This window comes from Oratosquilla oratoria, chromosome 6, assembly GCF_046742065.1.
Source record: "Oratosquilla oratoria isolate Oo_2021 chromosome 6, ASM4674206v1, whole genome shotgun sequence".
Taxonomy (NCBI): Eukaryota; Metazoa; Arthropoda; class Malacostraca; order Stomatopoda; family Squillidae; genus Oratosquilla; species Oratosquilla oratoria.
The window spans coordinates 60,370,564-60,391,481 of NC_134782.1; the positions used below are offsets into that span (position 1 = coordinate 60,370,564).

General features: G+C 42.9%; 1 protein-coding gene across 2 annotated transcripts in view; it reads right to left on the reverse strand.

Annotated features, from left to right (window-relative positions):
- Window positions 1–482: 482 nt before the first annotated feature.
- LOC143026191 (uncharacterized) overlaps window positions 483–20,918 on the reverse strand; it is a 242,874-nt gene continuing 222,438 nt past the window's right edge. For both annotated transcript variants that reach the window (XM_076186206.1, XM_076186205.1), the window contains exons 2-3: window positions 11,475–11,700; window positions 483–2,080 (exon numbers count right to left, since the gene is read on the reverse strand). In XM_076186206.1, the coding sequence (XP_076042321.1) occupies window positions 968–2,080; window positions 11,475–11,600 (1,239 nt within the window). In that variant the 5' untranslated portion in view covers window positions 11,601–11,700 and the 3' untranslated portion in view covers window positions 483–967. The remainder of the gene's footprint in view (window positions 2,081–11,474; window positions 11,701–20,918) is intronic.

Sequence of the window (20,918 nt, forward strand, 5' to 3'; positions counted from 1 at the left end):
TTTCACCACTGTCTCTCTCCCTCTTTTTCTTTCCATTTCTCTCTCCCTCTCTCTCCATCTCTCTCTTTCCCTCTCCCCTTCTCTCTCCTCCTCCCCTTCTCTCTCCTTCCCCCCCCCCTCTCTCTCTCTCTCTCTCTCCATCTCCCCCTCTCTCTCCCTCTCCCTCCTTCTCTGTCCATCTCCCTCCCCCTCTCTTTCTCTCTCTCCCTTCCCCCTCTCTCTCCCTCTCCCTCCCTTTCTGTCCATCTCCCTCCTCTCTCTCCCTCCCTCCCCACCCGTATATGTATGTCGTCGTCGGCCGTTAGTATTTGCAAAGTTCTTTCATGTCTATTCGTATGCTCAAATATTTGTACACTTGACGTGTGCATATACATACATACATACATACATGTATATATATATATATATATATATATATATACACACACACACACATATATATATATATATATATATATATAAATGTGGATGTATGTATGTACAGTATGTCTGCATATACATGTGTGTATATTCATTTGTCCTTTTGTATGTATTTTATGTATATTTGAAATGAGGCGGGTCTTACATCAGTCATCGTTACTGGGCGGTCCCTCATGGATAAAAAATTGTTCGAGAGAATTCTGAAAGAGAAAGAAAGAAAGAGATAGATAGATAGATAGATAGATAGATAGATAGAGAGAGGACGACCGTGCATCATGTTCCACGTGTAAAGAAATTGGTGGCTTGGGGGACAATTGGAAAGGAAGGGTGGCGGGGAGGAGGTGGAGAGGTGAGAGGGGATGAAGGTCGGAAGAAACGGTTAGCCAAGGAGGGGGTGGGGGGTGGGTGTGGGTGTTAGAGGTAGTGGAAAGGATCAATCGCATGGCGTCCTCTTCACAACACTGGTTAGTCCCTTTTTTTTGTTTATTTTTTAATTTTGTTTTCAATGCCAGTCTGTTGGCTGTCGTGACGCGTTAGGCGCCTCGCGTCACGTGTGTATGAGGTGGATCGGGTAGCCGTGGACGATAGCTTCAAGACGGCGAAGGACGCTCTCCTTATTCGGGATCGTGTAGTCCTTCTTGCTCAGGCCGTCCTCCCCGTCGGAGTTGCTCGGGTGGGGCGCGTGCCCTCCCGCCGATAAGTCTAGCGCCGACAGGAGGCGGTGCAGGATGTCTTCGTGCTCGAAGGGCGTGTCCGTCAGGGCCGTCAGGTCGACGAAGAGTGCGGGTACGACTTCAACGTCTTCTTCGTCGTCGGGGTTGGAGGAGGTGCCGGTGAAGGACGGGCGGCTGGGCCTCGAGCCGGTGCCTGGTCGGGGCCGGCGGTCGCTGCCCTCGGGGACCCTGGTGGCAACCGAGGTGGAGGGCCGTGGTGTGGTCGCTGGAGCCCTGGGAGGAGGCCTTCGGGGGAGCGATGTGGTGGGCCTGGGTCTGGACGCGGGAGCACTGGGAGGAGGCCCTCGCCCCGCCGTGGAGGGCCTGGGTCTGGTCGCAGGGGGCCTGGGAGGGGCCCTCGGGTTGGTTTTGCTGGGCCGGGGCCCTGGCCTGGGAGTGGGGCCTCTAGTCTTCGGGGGGCTCTCGCTCGGGGGTTTCCTCCCGTGGAAGATCATGAATGGGGTCCCGTCGGGGATGAAGTTGAAGGGGTCGCTGTCCTGTCCAGCAAGGAGCTGCAGAGGCGAGGCCACCGCCGCGGGTCGGCCGCTGCCGCCGCCGCCGCCAACGCGGTGCTGGTGCTGCCCAGGGCCGTCGCCGCGGTGGTGGCCATGGCCATGAGCCCCGTGGCTTCCTCCACCACTTCCTTCTTTACGGTGATGGTGGTCATTGTCGGCGAAGAGGACGCCGAAGTGGGAGGTCCAGGGCGTCTCGTCCGAGGCCATGATGGCCTTGGCGGCCTCGAGGTCGGCCACATAGTCGTAGGAGATGTCGGCGTGGAAGCCGCCCTCGTCGGCGCGGTACGTGACGACCTGCAGCCGGTTGTCCGGGAGGGCCACGCGCCACTGGCCGCGGGTCTTGTCGCCCAGGCGCTCCTCGAACTGGTCGAAGAGGGTGTCTTCCTCGGGCGTGGCGTCCACGTGGTAGCCGAAGGCGTAACTCTTGCCATCCTGCCAGAAAAAGAAAAAGTGGAGGATACAATTATTAATGTGTGTATACTCCTTTATATATATACTGTATATATATATATATATATATATATATATATATATATATATACATATATATTATAGATAAATATATACATATATACATATATACACACACACACATTATATATATATATATATATATACATATATATATATATATATTATATATACATATAAATACACACACATATATATATATATATATAGATATATTTATTAGAGTGCACTAATGTCGTAACACATTGGTAAAACTTAAACTTAGAACCCACTGTCGGTGGAAAAAAGATAAAAAAGTAAGATGATTGTTCCTGTATATTTCGACCACTCTCTGTGGTCCTCTTCAGCAGAATGATTACAAAGGTATAGTACAAGAATATATACACAGTAATGAGGTACATGAAGGGGGACATGGGAAGACACAGGTGAATATACCCTAGGTGGGGTGATCGTTATTGGAACCAATAATGTTTGAACATATTTTATTGACTGCTAATGATGTAATACAGTCCGGAATCCAATGACCTTTTGAGATGTTGAAATTTGAGACATCTTTGATGAAAGAAGATTCTATTATTTTTCTCTTAAAGCTACAATTTGATTTAAAAATTATGTTTGCGTTGTCCCAGTCTATGCGGTGGTCTTTGTTGGATGTGTGAAGAAACACTGCAGAGTTCTCGTATGCATATTTAACCGAGTTTTTGTGTTCTTTAATCCTGGTGGTGAGGTTTCGTCCGGTTTGACCCCAGTACACTTGATCACAATCCTTACATGGTAATTTATAAACTCCTGGGTTGTTATTATCTTGGGTTCTTCTATGAACATTAACTACTTTGGAAAATAGGCTGTTGGGATAATTAAATGTGAATTTTATTTGTTCAGGAGGAAGTAGTTTAGAAACTTTGTGGATGGAGTCATGGTATGGTAATTTTATACATTTCTTGTCCCAATTGTGTATGTTATGAGTGTTGGAGTTATCTTTGTAATGACTGTTTTTTGCTTTGCTAAGGGCTTTGAATAAGAACCAATCTGGATATCCTATTTTCTTTAGTTGTGAGCTTACTTCCTCTAGTTCTTCTTCAAGGTACTGTGGACTACATAGTCTAAGGGCTCTTAGGTACAGACCTGAAGCGACACTGTACTTAACTTTTTCTGGATGGTGGCTAAAGAAGTGTAGATAAATACCTGTGTGGGTTGGTTTCCGGTAAACTGAGAAGGACAGTTGGTCACAATTTCTAATCACTAGAATGTCTAAAAAGGGTATTTTATTGTTATATTCCCATTCCACTTTAGATTCAATACTATTTGCTAAGTTGTTAATTCTGGCAAGAAATTCATCAAACAAGCCCCAATCGTCATTCCAAATTGTGAAAATGTCGTCAACAAACCGATACCAAAACATGTCCGGAGGTTTAATTATCACCCCACCTAGGGTATATTCACCTGTGTCTTCCCATGTCCCCCTTCATGTACCTCATTACTGTGTATATATTCTTGTACTATACCTTTGTAATCATTCTGCTGAAGAGGACCACAGAGAGTGGTCGAAATATACAGGAACAATCATCTTACTTTTTTTTAATCTTTTTTCCACCGACAGTGGGTTCTAAGTTTAAATATATATATATATATATATATATATATATATATATATATATATATATATATATATACATACTCATAAATACACACATATATATACACATATATATATATATATATACATATATATATAAATATATACACAAATATATATAATATATATACATATACATATATATATACATATACATATACATACACACACACACACACATATATATATATATATTTATATATACTGTATATATATATACATATATATACATACATACATACACACGCACACACACACACATATATATATATATATATATATATATATTTATATAGATATACACAAATATATATATATATACATATATATATACATTATATAAATACATATATATATATATATTTGTATATATATACATATATATATATATATATACATGTATATATATATATATACATATATATATATGTATATATATACATATATACATATATATATATGTATATATATATGTATATATATATATATATATATATATATATATATATATATATATATATGCAACACAAATCACTAAAACGCGTGAATGTAAGATTTCGCAGAAAACCACTCGGGAAATAAGACACTATGATCCGAACGTTTTCGTCTATTCAGACATTTTCAAGGAATACAGAATGACAATGGGTAGGAACATATATACAGAAAAGTAATAGTCAAGACGGGAACATGTAAGGACACACAGAACAATTCCTTACGTTCATAATGTTATTAAAAGTATGTTTAATGGAACTGGATTCAATAATGTCTCTATCCAACATAGAACTGCAAGAGACAATTTCTTTTGAATTATTGCAATCACTTGGATGGCTATGGTCTTTTGCGTGTACAAAAATCCCTTTAGACAATTGACCTGTTCTCACAATATACTTGTGTTGATTAATTCTAGTACTATACTTTTCCTGTTTGACCAATAGAGTATTTATCACATTTCTGATAAGGAATGCTATAAACACAGTCTACCCCATCACCTGGAGAATTTTTAATGAGAATGTTTTTAATAGAACTTGTATTCTTAAATATCACATTGATGTCGAACTAAGAACCTTAGGAAGACTTATCAAATTCTCATGGAAAGGAAGAACTAAAAGATTTTGGTTACAAATGTTATTCCTTTCCAGAGATATGTCATGGTAGGACCTCTTAGCCATTTTATGAGCCTTATCAATCAAATAATTTGGATATCCCAAGCCCGATGCAATGTCACAGAATTTCTTCAGTTGATCATCAAAGAAATCAGGGCTACAAATTCTATAAGCTCTAAGAAACATAGAAGAAAAGACCGAAGTTTTATTTTTTCATAATGAGCTGAGTAAAAATGGACATACGACAGGACATTTGTGCTTTTCCAAAGAAATTGTCTCTTGAAGTTTTATGTTGGATAGAGACATTATTGAATCCGGTTTCATTAAACATTCTTTCAATGACATCGTGAACGTAAGTTTAGGCTTATATAAACTTGATAATTTCATTGTAAAGAAAATTGTTTATTATGTAGCAGCTCACGGTGTGTCCCCGTCCTGATATACGTTCGGTCACCTTTCATTTTATTTTCCAAGTGGTTTTATTACACATTTTATGAATCACGTGTTTTTGTGATTTATTCGTATATATGTATACACACACACACACACACACACACACACATATATATATATTATATATATATACACATATGCATATATATATACATATATATGTATATATATATTTATATATATGTATATATATATTTATATATATGTATATATATATATACATTTGTAATATATTATATATATACATGTATATATGTATATATGTATATATATATTTATATATATGTATATATATATATATATATACACATTTGTAATATATTATATATATACACGTATATGCATATATATATATATATATATATATATATATATATATATATATATATATATATGAGAGAGAATGTGGGTGGGGAAGGGCAAACGAAGATGTGTTAGTAATAGAGTTTATTGCCCTAACGTTGCGACCAACTTGGTCTTCTTCAGAGGACTACAGCATTACAGACGGATCATAATTCTTATATTCTTATATAAGAATTGTGATCCGTCTGTAATGCTGTAGTCCTCTGAAGAAGACCAAGTTGGTCGCAACGTTAGGGCAATAAACTCTATTCCTAACACATCTTCGTTTGCCCTTCCCCACCCACATTCTCTCTCATATATATATATATATATAAACTTATATATATGTATATGTATATATACATATATATATATATATATATATATATGTTTGTATATATAATATATATATATATATATATAGTTGCAGTGGGAAATGCTAAGCAAATGATTGTGATGAGTGAGGAAAATGGAGGAGAAATAAGGAAGGATGAAGTGAAGGCAGTTGTTAAGATGATGAAAGCAGGTAAGGCACCTGGTCTGGATGGAAGCCATGTAGAATGTTTAAAAAAAAGGAGGTACAGTGATGGTGGACTGGCTGGTGAGGTTATTTAATGTTTACTGGAGAGAGGGTAGAGTGCCGGAGGACTGGAGGAGTGCCTGTATAGTTCCACTTTACAAGGGAAAAGGGGACAAGTGTGAATGTAGTAGTTTCAGAGGGATTAGCTTGTTAAGTGTAGTTGGGAAGGCTTATGGGAGGATCTTGATTGAGAGGATTAGGAGAGGAACAGAGGGAGTAATTGGTGAGGAACAGTGTGGATTTAGGATGGGTAGAGGTTGTGTAGATCAGATCTTTGTGGTAAGACAGATGTGTGAAAAAGCTATAGGAAAGGGGAAGGATGTTTTTTTGGGCTTTTATGGATCTGGAAAAGGCTTACGATAAGGTGGACAGAAAGGCACTGTGGGAGGTTATGCAGATATACGGGATAGGAGGAAGGAGCTGTCAAGAGTTTTTATGAGAGTAGTAGAGCTTGTGTCAGGATTAGAAATGGAGGGAGTGAGTGGTTCGAGGTAAAGGTGGGACTTCGTCAAGGATGCGTTATGTCGCCCTGGCTGTTCAACTTATACATGGATGGGGTAGTGAGAGAGGTAAATGCAAGGGTAGTGGGTCAGGGATTGGAGTTGGTTAAAGAAAATGGAGAAAAGTGGGAGGTGAGCCAGCTGTTGTTTGCGGACGACACTGTACTTGTGGCAGGATCGGAGGAGGGTTTGAGGAAGTTGGTGACAGAGTTTGGGAGAGTATGTGATAGAAGAAAGCTAAAGATAAATGTGGGTAAAAGTAAGGTGATGAGATGTACAAGGGATGAAAGTGGCAGTAGACTGGAAGTGATCATTAAGGGAGAGCGACTGGAAGAAGTGGATAGTTTTAGATACTTGGGTGCAAATGTGGCAGGAAAAGGTAGAGTGAAGGTGGAGGTAGAATGTAGATTGAGAGAAGCGAGTAAATGCCTTGGTGGATTAAAGAGTGTAATGAGGAATAGACATTTGGGAATGGATGCTAAGAGGAGACTGTATGAAGGAGTGATTGTGCCAACAGCACTGTATGGGGCAGAAACATGGAACATAAGAGAGGAAGAGAGAAGGAGTTTGAATGTGTTTGAGATGAGGTGTCTGAGAAGTATGATGGGGGTTACTAGGCTAGATAGAGTGAGAAATGAGGAGGTGAGGAGGAGAACAGGGGTGGAAAGGGAGTTGGGAGATAGGGTTGGTGAAAGAGTATTAGGATGGTTTGGACACATGGAAAGAATGAGTGAAGAAAGACTAGTAAAAGAGGTATGGAAGGCAGATGTGGAGGGAGTGAACATGAGGGGACGTCCTAGGATGAGGTGGATGGATGGGGTGAAGGGGGCTTTGAGGAAGAGGGGAATGTCTGTTGAGGAAGGATGGGAGAGGACAGAAGACAGGGGTGAATGGAGAATGGTTGTATATGGATGATGTTGTGATGCATGAGGTGGAATGGGTGGGAGGATGGGGGTGAGGTAGTATGTGTGAGCAAATTTTGACGCAGCCCGAAGGGATTTCTCCCCGTCTTCTCCTTTTATGCATGGGGAGACGGAGAGGGGGGGGTCGCCGATTTAATGAAGCGGCCTTGCTGTGGATGTGCTGTGTCTTGCGACACTGCTTCTGACCCAGGGCAGTGGACAAGGTGCAGGGATGACACGTCATCCAGGAGGTGTTAAGATAAGAGGGAGGGTGGAAGGGTGTGGTGTATATTCAGGGATGGAATGAAAAGCCTTTTCCTTTTTGGCTACCTCCCTTGTAAGGGGGAAAAAGCCTTGGTATGTATATGTATGTATGTATGTATGTAATATATATTATATATTCATGTATATATGTATATATATATATATATATATATATATATATATATATACACACACACACACACACATATATATATATATATATATATATATATATATATATATATATATATATATATACATACTTTGTAATAATTTAATCAGGTTTTGGACTGACCCCATTACCTATGCGGTCATATTGGACAACAAATCATACCAGGTGTGATGAGACGTGTTCTGCAGGACGAGTAACACCAAATAGAACGACGTGAGTGAACAGATGTGGTGTGCTGTGGGATCGTGTGTGACGGACGACACAAGAGCGTGACAAGGTGTGAAACATCTTGGGCTGAAGAAAGTGGTGAGGAGAGGAGGAGGAAGAGGAGAAAGAGAAGGAGGGAATGGAGGAGGGGAAGGAAGGACGAAAAGGACTGGAGGAGGAGAAAGGATGAAGAAGAAAGGAGTAATGTAGGAGAAAGAGAAGGAGAACTAAGAGTAAGAGGAGGAAGAGGAGGAGGAGGAGGAGGAAAAGAAGAACTAAGAGTAGGGAGGAGGAGGTTGAGGAAGAGGAAGAGGAGGAACAGAAAGAGGGAGGTGAACAGAGAATGGGGAGGAGAGGTGGGGGAGAAGGAGAATGGAGAGAAGTGGGTGGGGAGAGGAAGGAAGGAAGGAAGGAAGGAAGGAAGGTCGGAGGAGAAATGTTGAAGGAAAGGTGAAGAGTGAAGGCCCCTGTGCACAGTCCCGGTCTGATGGATGAGCGGATGTCAACCCGGGAGATGCGATGAGATGAAATGAGATGAGAGAGGCGAAATGAGGAAAAAAGGCGTTGGGGGCGTTGGGGAGAGGTTACTGTGGGTCTTGTGTAGACTCGCAATGAACGCGCGTCCATTGTGGGAGGTCAAAGTGTGACCTCGGATAAATCAATCGGGTCAGCCTCGAGGAGACCTTTCTGGAGTGGACTCGGGTATGCGAGCTCGACAAGGGCAAGTTCGAGAGGAGACGTAACCCGAAACGCAACAGGGACGCGGCAAACGGCCACCATTAGCACCATCACCATCCTTATGACTCTCATCACCGGCACTACCATTATCACCACCTTCTCCGCCATCATTTATTATTACCATTCTTATTACTATCTCCACCACCAACACCGCCATTATTGCCACCTTCTCCATCACCACTACCATCATCGCTGTCAACACAAACCTTCCCCCTCACCCTCCGCCGGCGCCTAAGGCATAAACACAAGGACGAGGCCATCCTACAAGGGCCACCCGTCAGAGGGACAATGCCACAATGGCTTCCAGGACCATCACACCATGACGGGGCCCAAGTGAGAATAACAGTGACGTAACAACATACCAACAAGCACCACCAACCCTTCCATTTTTTGGGGTTTCTTCATCACGGGATTTTTTTTTTTTTCGATTTGTCTTTCTGTCTAATGTCAGTCGATCTCGTTTATTCCATGGGGAGCCAGAGCCAAAGGTTCTCCCTTCTCTTCGACTCGGTGGCGTTACCTACGACATTCCCCCCCACCCGAATAACACCACCTCTTCCTTAATCACGCCTATGGAATCAAAGTTACCTATCGAAGTCTATCGAACTTGCATGCTTCTGCACTCTGACGTCATCGAAGAAGCCCGTGAGGTCTTCCTTCAACAAAGGCAAATGTCTCAGTGAGGCTTCTTCTCCTCCTCCTCCTCTTCTTCCTCCAGGTGCGTCCAATGGAGGAGGACTCTCACCACGAGGTCCCGTCCCCAGCTGAATAAAGTCGCCGGGTATCAGACAGGAAAAGAAACTCAAGAGTTACACACCACTTTTAGAATGTGGGTCTCTTGACCTGCTAAAGCATTCAGCCAAATTTATTATTTGTTTCCTGGCTAACTTTAAACAATGGCATTGTGCTGATGGGGGTCAAAAATATTGGAGGAGGAGTTGGAAGAGGAGGAGGAGTTGGAAGAGGAGGAGGAGGAGGAGGAGGAGGAGGAGGAGGAGGAGGAGGTGTCCTCTCATCGTCGTTGAGTCCAGGAGGCAGACTTCATCAAATGGCTCTTGGGAATATACATCCACCCATCCGTCCATCCATCCATCCCACCCTCCCTCCCTCCATCCCTCAGTCCATCCACCCATCTGTCCATCCATTCATTCCATCCTCACTTCCTCCATCCCTCACTCCATCTATCTATCCGTCCGTCTGTCCATCGACTGATCCATCAATCCATCCACCCCTCACAGCCTGGTCAATCACATCTGCAACTCTCCTGAGCGATAGTGAGGAGAGTAGGGACCCGATTTCGAATCTCGCCGCCGACAACGCGTCGGTGCTTCTATCCTTATGACAGACCCGAGGCTCCGACAGCAATTACCTCCAAATCGCGATGAATATTATGCCCATACTCGGGTGTCTCTCTGGAAGCTTGCCAATGATCGTTAGTCCCCTACTAGGTTCGAAAGAAAGAAAGAGTGAGGCTGTTTTTCCCCCCGTAGATTCTTGGAGGCAAAGCAGCAGACATGATGAATTTGGGAGAGTCTGAGGCTGATAATAATCTTGGTAAGATTTGGTGAGTGAGTGGATGAGTGAGGTAAAGTGTATCCTGCCACAGTCTGTCTCTCTCTGCTTTACCAATATTTAAAATGATAACAATGATAGTAAATAATAATGAATAAATAAGCTGTTAGTTCTTAACCAACATTCCTGATGACATTCGTGAGTAACAACGGATAGAAAAAAGAAGGAAAGCAGTGTTAAACTCGATATTCAATAAAGTATTAGATTCATAAACTACGTGTTCCACAGTCTTATTAGAACATGCCATCCACGTTCAAGTAAGCAGGGTCTACGCCAGCTGATGAAGAGAAGAAGGGTGATGATGACAAGATTGGTGATAGTGACGTGGCTATGTTGATGATGATGACAATGACTGAGAGCAACAGTCACTCTTCAAGCACATCATTATCAACTCTTACATAATCACACACGGAGTCCTTATCACTATCACCACGGTCGAAAGTATGACCTCATTATCATTGTTATATCAACATAACCATCATCATTATCCCCGTCCTAGTATTGAAGTTATTACCACATCAGTGTGATGATGATGGTGGTGATGATGATGATGATGATGGTGGTGGTGATGGCGATGATGATGATGATGGCGATGATGATGATGATGATGATGATGATGGTGATGATGATGGTTGGGGTGAGGATGATGGTGGTGATGGCGATGGTGATGATGGTGAGGACGATGGTGATGGCGATGATGATGATGATGATGGTGGTGGTGATGATGGTGGTGGTGATGACGATGGTGGTGATGGTGATAATGATGGTAATAGTGATGGCGATGATGATGATGATGATGACGACGACGACAATAAGAAGACAAGGTCCCCTTCCTGGGAGTTGAAGGAAAGGGCGGGGGGGGGGGAAGGGGGGGTTGTCTTCTCACCTGGCCCCGCCGGATGACCGCAAGAGGGCGTCCTCCGCCGGTGTGTCTGAGGCCGTCCACGTCCGTCAACATCGCCGCCGCCACCGTCGCCAAGAGTACCAGGGTTCGAACCTGTGCCGTGATCATGGTGCCTCCACCGACACGCGCACAAACAGACAGACGCCGAGAGGGAGGGATGGGTCGACCACGAGGAAGACCGCAGCTTCGCCAGCAGTCGCACCGTGACCTTGAAAGGAGAAAGATATCGCGTTGTCATCTCTTGGGGGGGGGGGGATGTGTGCCGGGGGAGGAGGGGGGAAGGGGAAGGGGGGGTGTCTACTGATGGTGGCGGTGGTCGTGGTTGTGTAAGTGGTGTTGGCAGTGGGAATGATACTGGTGGTATGGAGTAGTGGTATACTGGTGGTATGGAGTAGTGGTAGTATGGAGTAGTGGTATACTGGTGGTATGGAGTAGTGGTAGTTGTAGTGGCGGGGAAGTGGTAGTGGTTACAGTGGTAGTAATAGTTATGGTATAATTGGTGGTGGTAGTAGTGGGGACGGTAGTAGCAATGGTTTTGGAGAGAAGATGTATTGGTGAGAACAATTGTGGGGCATGGCATGGGGTGTTGTGTAAGTAGCAGTAGGTCCCGCTGTTTAAAGAAAAAGGTAATTATAGTGAAATAATTGTTACAGCCTAATAACTTAATCTTATGAGAGTGGTGGGGTGGGGAGAGGGGAAGGAGAGGGGAAGGAGGGGGACAGGTGATGTGAAGAGCCTTCTCCATCCCCATCCCTTAAAAAAAAAAAAAAAAAAAAAAAAAAAAAAAAAAAAAAAAAATCGTTCAAGGTGTTAATGGAGTCTGCGACATGGAGGCAATACATTATTATTATTTTCTTTTTATAAGCTCGATTAATGGGCCCCTAACCTACCGGGAGTCACTTCCCCATTTCACCTCTTCTGCCGTCTAACGATGATTTCATCACTTCCTTGACCGCCGTCCCCTCCCTCCGTCAGTACAGACGGAACTGCGGACCGTCTGAAACAGCTCCTTCCGTACCCGTTGGTTCTCTTCCCTTCACCCTGTCTGCCCTCAGACTATTTCATTCATCCCCGTGGTAGCCCCCCTGAACCCCCTCCTCCCCTTAACCCTCCCCCCCACCCCCACCCCGGCCCTCTCGGTGTCAAACGGGTTAAGTTTCCCCACCTTAACAATTAATTAGAGACGATTACAACCTTCCATCGGTGGGTAATGAAATATGTCCGTACCCCCACGGTCCTCCTCCTCCTCCCCCCCGTCCTTTGTTCGAGACGTAATTACTAAGGTCAAACCTGTCAGAAGCCTTTTTTTTTCTTCTTCGTTCAATTTCTTTTCTTATGACTTCCAACCTCTACTGTGACCTTTGACATTAGTGTAGATTAACGCTATGCTTTCATTTGTCTAAACAGAGATTAAGAAAAGCAGCAGAGAGAAATTCTTGGTGGGACGGAGGGGAGGATCCTGGAGTACCTTAAGGCACTCCCAAGCATGCGAGTAACCGCCACTAACCCAAGCACGCAACAAACCGCCACAAACCCAAGCATAGGACAAAACACCATAAACCCATGTACGTACATACATATATATATATATATATATATATATATATATATATATATATATATATATATATATATATATATATATATATGATGAAGGTAAAAAAAAGTCACGGGTCTAGTTCCGAGTTTTTTAGTTTATTCCTGACCGGTTTCGCTCTATGCTTCTTCAGAGCATAGAGCGAAACCGGTCAGGAATAAACTCAAAAACTCGGAACTAGACCCGTGACTTCTTTTTCCACCTTCATCAACTTGTCACAGTATACCAGCATATATATATATATATATATATATATATATATACATATATATATATATACATGTATATATATACATATATGTATATATATGTATATACATATATATATATATATATATTTATATACATATATATATGTATATATATAGACGTATATACATATATATATGTACATATATATATATATATATACATATATATATATATGTGTGTGTGTGTGTGTGTGTGTGTGTGTGTGTGTGCATATGCGCACGTGTATGTGTATCTGTATGGGTTGTGTGTGATTTGTCTGTGCGATCGTGCGTGTATGTGTGCACGCGGTTGTGCACGCGCGCTCAAGTGCGAGCTCGTCACGTCCCTCCAATAAATTCTATCCTTTCGATTCACACGAGAGAGAGAGAGAGAGAGAGAGAGAGAGAGAGAGAGAGAGAGAGAGAGAGAGAGAGAGAGAGAGAGAGAGAGAGAGAGAGAGAGAGAGAGAGAGAGAGAGAGAGAGAGAGAGAGAGAGAGAGAGAGAGAGAGAGAGAGAGAGAGAGAGAGAGAGAAGGATGTCTCACTTGTTGACCGACATGACGTCCTTTCTGGATAGCGAGGCTGTGGATGTTCTAGCTCCTGGCAGCTGCCACACGATGATGATACGGCGTCGCCAAGATCAACAAAGCCTGAGATTCGCCGTCAAGAGGGTCTGGAGATGAGTAGAATGACAAAACCGCACGTTCAACCCCCCCCCAACCCCCACCCCCGCATGGAAGTTTTGTGAGACGGTGCCTATCGCTGGAGAAGCCTCGCAAGGTCATCCCCTTACGTAACCGTCATTCTCACACCAAAGCGTCCCTTAACATTTCGACAGAGATCTCTCCTCCACATGACGTCATTTAAGAGGGAAGCTACGTCACCATTTCCATGGCTTTTGTCCTTCATATCCCGCGTTCTTCTCCATGTGAGGAGGACCACGAGGATATCGATGCAATTCTGTCTGTTGTCCAACGGAGAGCAACCAGATTTATATTCATTTTTTTTTTTTATCTATGTTTTTTTCTTAGACAAAATCATATGTCTTTAAGAGTTGACATGCCCTTTCCCAATACTCGGACTTTCAACTCCTTCACTAACCCTTTCTTTCCTCCCTTTAATGTCTCCTTTTAATGACCACCCCCTCACCATAAAGCTACGAGCAAAATGCCACCTGCCTCCGCAACGGATTTTCAAGAACGACGGCGGAGGCATCAGTAGTCTGCAACCGTTACTTTTGAGTCTTGAACTTCTGGATAAGCCTTCTCTCTCTCTCTCTCTCTCTCTCTCTCTCTCTCTCTCTCTATCCATCTCACTCTGTTGTAGATGGTTAATCTAGGGCAGGGAAATACTGGAAAAATGATTAAATCAACTGTTTATGATTTAATCATCATTGAGAATGATGGATATGTATATATGTATATATATATATATATATATATATATATATATACATATATATATATATATATATATACATATACATATATAATATATATATATATACATATATACATATACATATATATATACATATACATATACATATATATACATATATATATATATATATATATATATATATATACATATACATTATATATATACATATGTATACATTATATATATATATATATACATATATATCATATATATACGCATATACATATGTTATATATATACATATACATATGTATTATATATATACATATATATATATATTATATATATACATATACATATACATACACATATATATACATATACATATACATATATATATATACATATACATACACATATATATTATATATATATATATACATATACATACATATTATATATATATATTTATATATATATATACATATACATTATATATATATACATATATATTATATATATACATATACATATTATATATATATACATATACATATATATTATATATATACACATACACATATATATATATATATACACATATGTATACATATATATACATATATATATTTATATACATATATATTCACATATATACATATACATACATATACATACACATATATACATATACATATATACATACACATATATACATATACATATATACATACATGTATATATATATATATATATATATATATATATATATATATATAGATTATACATATATATATATATATATACATATATAAATGTATATATATATATAGATATGTATATATATACAAAAATACATATGCATATATTTATACATATATAAATGTATATTATATATATATATATACATATATATATATATATATATATATACACATACATATACATATACATACATAGATAGAGTGGATATTTTTGAAAATTATGCCAGACAGAAGTAGAGGAATTTAGATACTTTGTAAATGGACTTGGGTGTGGAATAGAGATAACCAGAAGGAAATGGAGCAGAGGCCTCCGTCTTGGCCAGTCAAGACGGAGGCGAAGAGCAGGACGCTGGAGAGACACCAGGAGCAGCAGCAGTGCCTTGAGGAAAATAGGACTCTGAATAATAGAGAGGCGAGAGAGAAACACATTAACACCACTGTGATGGCTTTATTGGATTAACACCAGCACAGATATCCTAACTGAAGAATTATGTATAACACCAACACATTAACACCACCGTGATGGCTTTATTGGATTAACAACAACACAGCTATCCTGACTGAACAGTTATATGTAACACCAACACATTAACACCACCATGATGACTTTATTGGATTAACAACAGCACTCGGAGGCGTTCTAGGAGGATCGATAGAGGAGCGTGTGGGGAGTGAAGAGGGATGGCGGGTAATTACTATACCAGATAAGGACGTGCTGAGAAAATATCGAAGAGCGGAGAGAGTCGGAGGTGGAAATATGGTTAGAGGTTTGTTTGTTATGAGTCGTTTAGCGAGGAAAAGGGGTGAGGGGGACGAGACAAAGGTAGAAAAATAAAAGTCGGGTGGTTGGGGTTGGCGCACACCCGAGGGAGCGGGGATGCAGGGGGGGGAAATGGATAGAGATTTGCTCGTTTAGGGAGGATAGGGAGGGATGAGGGATGGGGGGGGCACGAGGGGGGATGGAGGGAGGAGTGCGTGGACAGGAATGAACTGATCACGGAGGAGGCAGAACTGATATCGAGGAAGGGGTAAGGAAGTGGATGAAATGATCCCGATAGGAAGGTGACGGTGGGGGTAAGGTGGGGCGACCAGAGCAGGTCGAAAAAGGAAAAATGGAACTGGAAGGCAGGTTCCAGGATCCAGAGGGAAAGGAGGGAGAGTGTAGGGGAGACGAGGGAGTAGGGGAGGGGAGTACACGTGACCCATCTTTTCGTTCTGGCCACTTGCAGGCTACGTTATTCATCTTCAAGGTGCCCCGGAGGCGGTGGCGGGATCATCATCATCATCATCACCATCATCATCATCAATGTTATTATCATCATCATCATCATCAATCATCATCATCATCATCATTAATGTTATTATCATCACCACCACCACCATCATCACCATCATCATCACCATGCTCACCGTCAGGTTCAGTAAGTGATGCGGTGTAACGTGAAGGTCCTCACGGCGTGAACAGACCACCATGCCTCCGCAACACAATGAAAAGGAGTTGTGGGAAAGACTCCACGGACGCACGCACGTACGCACGCACGCATCTGAATTCCAGAACCAGTTTTTGATATGAACCCTCTTGACCCTGCCCCCTCCTCCATCCTCAGGTCAAGGCCTCCCCCTCCCTCCCTCACTCACTCACTCCCTTCCTCCATCTCTATTCTTCCCACCCTCTACCTTCCTCCCTCCCTCCCTCCCTCCGCACCTCATCTATCCCACCAACCCTAACTTGACCCCTCTAACCTAACCTAAACTAAACTAACATATCCCACCTGACCTAACTCAAATCATCTGGCTCACTGGATGCTGAAAGATACAATAGCGGGTCACTACGAGCATAGATCTCTTCCCGTAAAATACATGGTAAATACAACAAGGTAAATACATAACCTAACCCACCAATTCTAACCTAACCTAAACCAGCAAACCTAGATTAGCAGACCTAATCTAACCCAACTTACCCAAGTCACCTCTCCTAACCTAATCCAATCTAACTCAACCGAACCCAACCATACCAAGTCTGTGTTTTGGTACCCTTAAAGGAAAAATCTTAGGGAAAATACTCCCAAGAGAAACTTTCCCTTCCATTCAAGAAACTCCGTCAAAGCATTCGATTCCTCTCAGTGATAAACCCCTTACCCCCCCCCACCTTCCCCTTTTCCAGACTCGGTAACAAAGAGATTACAGAAAGAAGGTGTTGATGAATATGGCAGGAGGAGCTTAGTAGTGGCCACAGAAGCAGACGCCTTATTATGCGCTTAAGGAACTCTTATTGGGGCAGGTAACAGTATCTCTCTTTCTCTGTGTGTTTTTTCTCTCTCTTTCTCTCTGTCTCCATCTCTGCTTATCTCTCCCTGTTTCTCTCTCTCTGCCTATCCCTGTTTCTCTGTCTGTCTCTCTCTGTCTCTATCTCTGCCTATCTCTCCCTGTTTCTCTCTCTGTCTCTCTCTGTCCCTATCTCTGCTTATCTCTCCCCCTCCCCCCTCCCCCCCTCTCTCTCTCTCTCTCTCTCTCTCTGTATCTGCTTGTCTGTCTCTCTCTAAGCCAGCAACTCTCGCTTTCCGGGACTCCCGTGAGGCCTCGGCCCGACCGAGCGTACTGCACATCGTAGATCCCTTCTCTTTCTCCTTCTACCGTCGCCGGGGGCAAGGCGACGGTATTTCCTATGTCAGGTCGCAAGGACAACCAGTACTGGCGCCCCACCGGGTAGAGGAGAGGGGGGGGAGGGAGGTAACGGCGGTGGTATTAGTGGTGGTGGTTATGGTAGTGATGGTGGTGGCAGTGATCTGGTGGTGATGGTGTTGATAGGAACACACGTTACCCACAAGGGACTCCAAATCCCCTTCTTCTGGAGTTAGTTGGGAACGCTTGCTAAGAAACATTTTCTACAGAGTTCAAAGATGCAGTGAGTACTTCCTCCTTCTCCTCGTCCCTCCCCTGGATCCAATCAGAATAAGATAATAACACCCAACACGGATGTGATTCGTTAGCGCATCTGCATATGTGTCGAAAAATGTACACTACCGTGTACGCAGTCGGGCTACTGATTCCACACCGTCGACCTTCACGCGCAGTACTTAAACACTGGAATAATCAAGTTGCTCACTAGCCAGCTTCTTAGGCCGAGCCTAGAGCCTCCGGCAGAACGATGCAAGAGCCTACAGTCACCCGCTGCATCCCGGAAGTGTCTGGGATGTCGCTCTGCAAATCCAGAACAAAAACAAGTCGGTTCACTTTGGAAAAAAAAAGAAGAGTAGTGGAGTGACGTCACACGGCGCGACGCAACGGGCCAGCCTGCTGCGTGTCATGGCGTTTTTGGGTGAGTCACTTTCTCAAAACAAATCACCCGCGAAAAACAAAAATCTTGATACTTCATCCTTGTTCTTCTGCCACCCTGATCACCGTCGTATGATGTCATATAGCTTGGGTATTTTTTCCAGTAATGAAATGTCCTGTCCTTATAAAGACCTTAGTCTATCATATAATGAAAAAGACTGGAGAGCTTTGGATAAGCATCTGTGAAAGAAAGGGTAGGAAGAGCAATTTCATCGACTTGAACAAGTTCATGTGGGGGAGGAAAATTAAAAAAAAACATGAATGACTCAGACGAGGCGACACGCAGCTAGGGGGACAGACAGGGAAAGGGAGCGTTGAAATATCCAGATTCACAAACTGGGAGGATCAAAGTCGGGATGCACTTTTAAAGGAGGAAGAGGAGGAGGAGGAGGAGAAAGAGGAGGAGGAGAAGGAGGAGGAGGAGGAGGAAGAGGAGGAGGAAGAGGAGGAGGAGGAGGAGGAGTCTGGTCAAACTAAGATGACCACATGAAGGTAAAAGAGACAGAATCGTCAGGGTAGAAGAGCAGCTTCTCAGAGCATCTGCTAAAGTGCTAAACTATCTCTTATTTGCGGGTTAAAACCGCCACGCATGCGCACGTACGCAAAAGCTGGAACTATACATGCATTTAAAGATTAGATATGATTATTGGAGAGTAAAACACAGGACCCCAAAAACGTGGCTCCTTTCCTGTGTACTACAGTTAGGTAAATAGGTGTATGTGTGTGTGTGTGTGTGTGTGTGTGTGTGTGTGTGTGTGTGTGTGTGTGTGTGTGTGTGTATGCGCGCTCGAGCGTATATTGTTTGACATTGAGCTTTGTACATGTCAGTATATGAGAAAGTTCTGACAGCTGACATTGTGAGAATCTTGGCAAAGGATCACAAGGCGTCGTGTGCGATGGAGCGAGAGAGGAAGTCGAACCAGACGTTTGCTGGTGCTGCAACAACAACAACAATGCTGCCTCCTTATGGGTGCAATTCAAGGCAGAGTGACCTTGCCCGCCAGGTGCGCGGCTAGGTCACGCGCCTCATGTAGGGTATCGCCAGGAGGAGGAGGAGGGGGAGGGAGAGGGAAAGGGAGGGAAAAAGAAGATATGGGAAGGGAAGGGAAGGGGAGAGGGTGATGGGCTAAGGTGGACTGTATGCCACCGTGGCGAGGGAAGGGAAGGGAAGGGAAAAGTGTGACGGGCCAAGGCATACTGTATACCATCGAGGAGTGCGAGGGAGTGGAGTGTGGAGTGGAAAGGCGATGGAAGTACACACTCACATGCAATGCAGGTGAGGAGGTACGGAATCTTGAACAGGTTAAACCTACTATGTGCACACATACACACACACACACACACACACACACACACACACACGTACACACATAAACAGGTGTTCTCACAGGACAGTCTCTGGTTTGATACACAGTCATTCCAGCATCATCCTATTCTCCGAGGGCACTTGGTACCAAAGCATCGAGACGCATCTTCAAGTCATCATTCGCTCTCCATGCCTCACAGCCGTGCAGCAAGAATAGACATCGACAGCGCCGTATTCTTTGGGTAGAGCAAATCCTTCATCCCAACGGATCATGCCATTCCTTCGAAGAACTTCCTGACATGACCCACCACTGATGTGCTCTACACTACGAAAGTATGAGAAGCTCTCCAGGACCTTAATGTCCTCGCCACATGCATGGACAAACAGAACAGTGTCATCCAACAAGTTCCCAAACGTCTGGACTTTGGTCTTGCATAAGAACATAAGAATGAAGGAGACTGCAAGAGACCATAAGGCCTACACTAGGCAGCTCCGTATCCATCACCACCTGTCATCCCCATCCATAAAGTTGTCTAATCGTTTCTTAAAACAACTGATAGTTTCAGCGCTTACTACATGGTTACTAAGTTTATTCCATTCGTCGACCATCCTATTAGTAAACTTGGTCCAGAAGACCTGAGGGCCAAGTAGGGGGTCCGCCCTATAATCAAAAGGTCCAGAAGTCAGAAGGCCCAGTGGTCAAAATATTTTGTAAGGAAGGGGAAAGGCGGAGAGAAAAGGGGGGGAAGGGGTTAGGTTGGGTTAGGTAAGGTCAGATTTCATACTTTACGAGTATATAAAGAAAATAG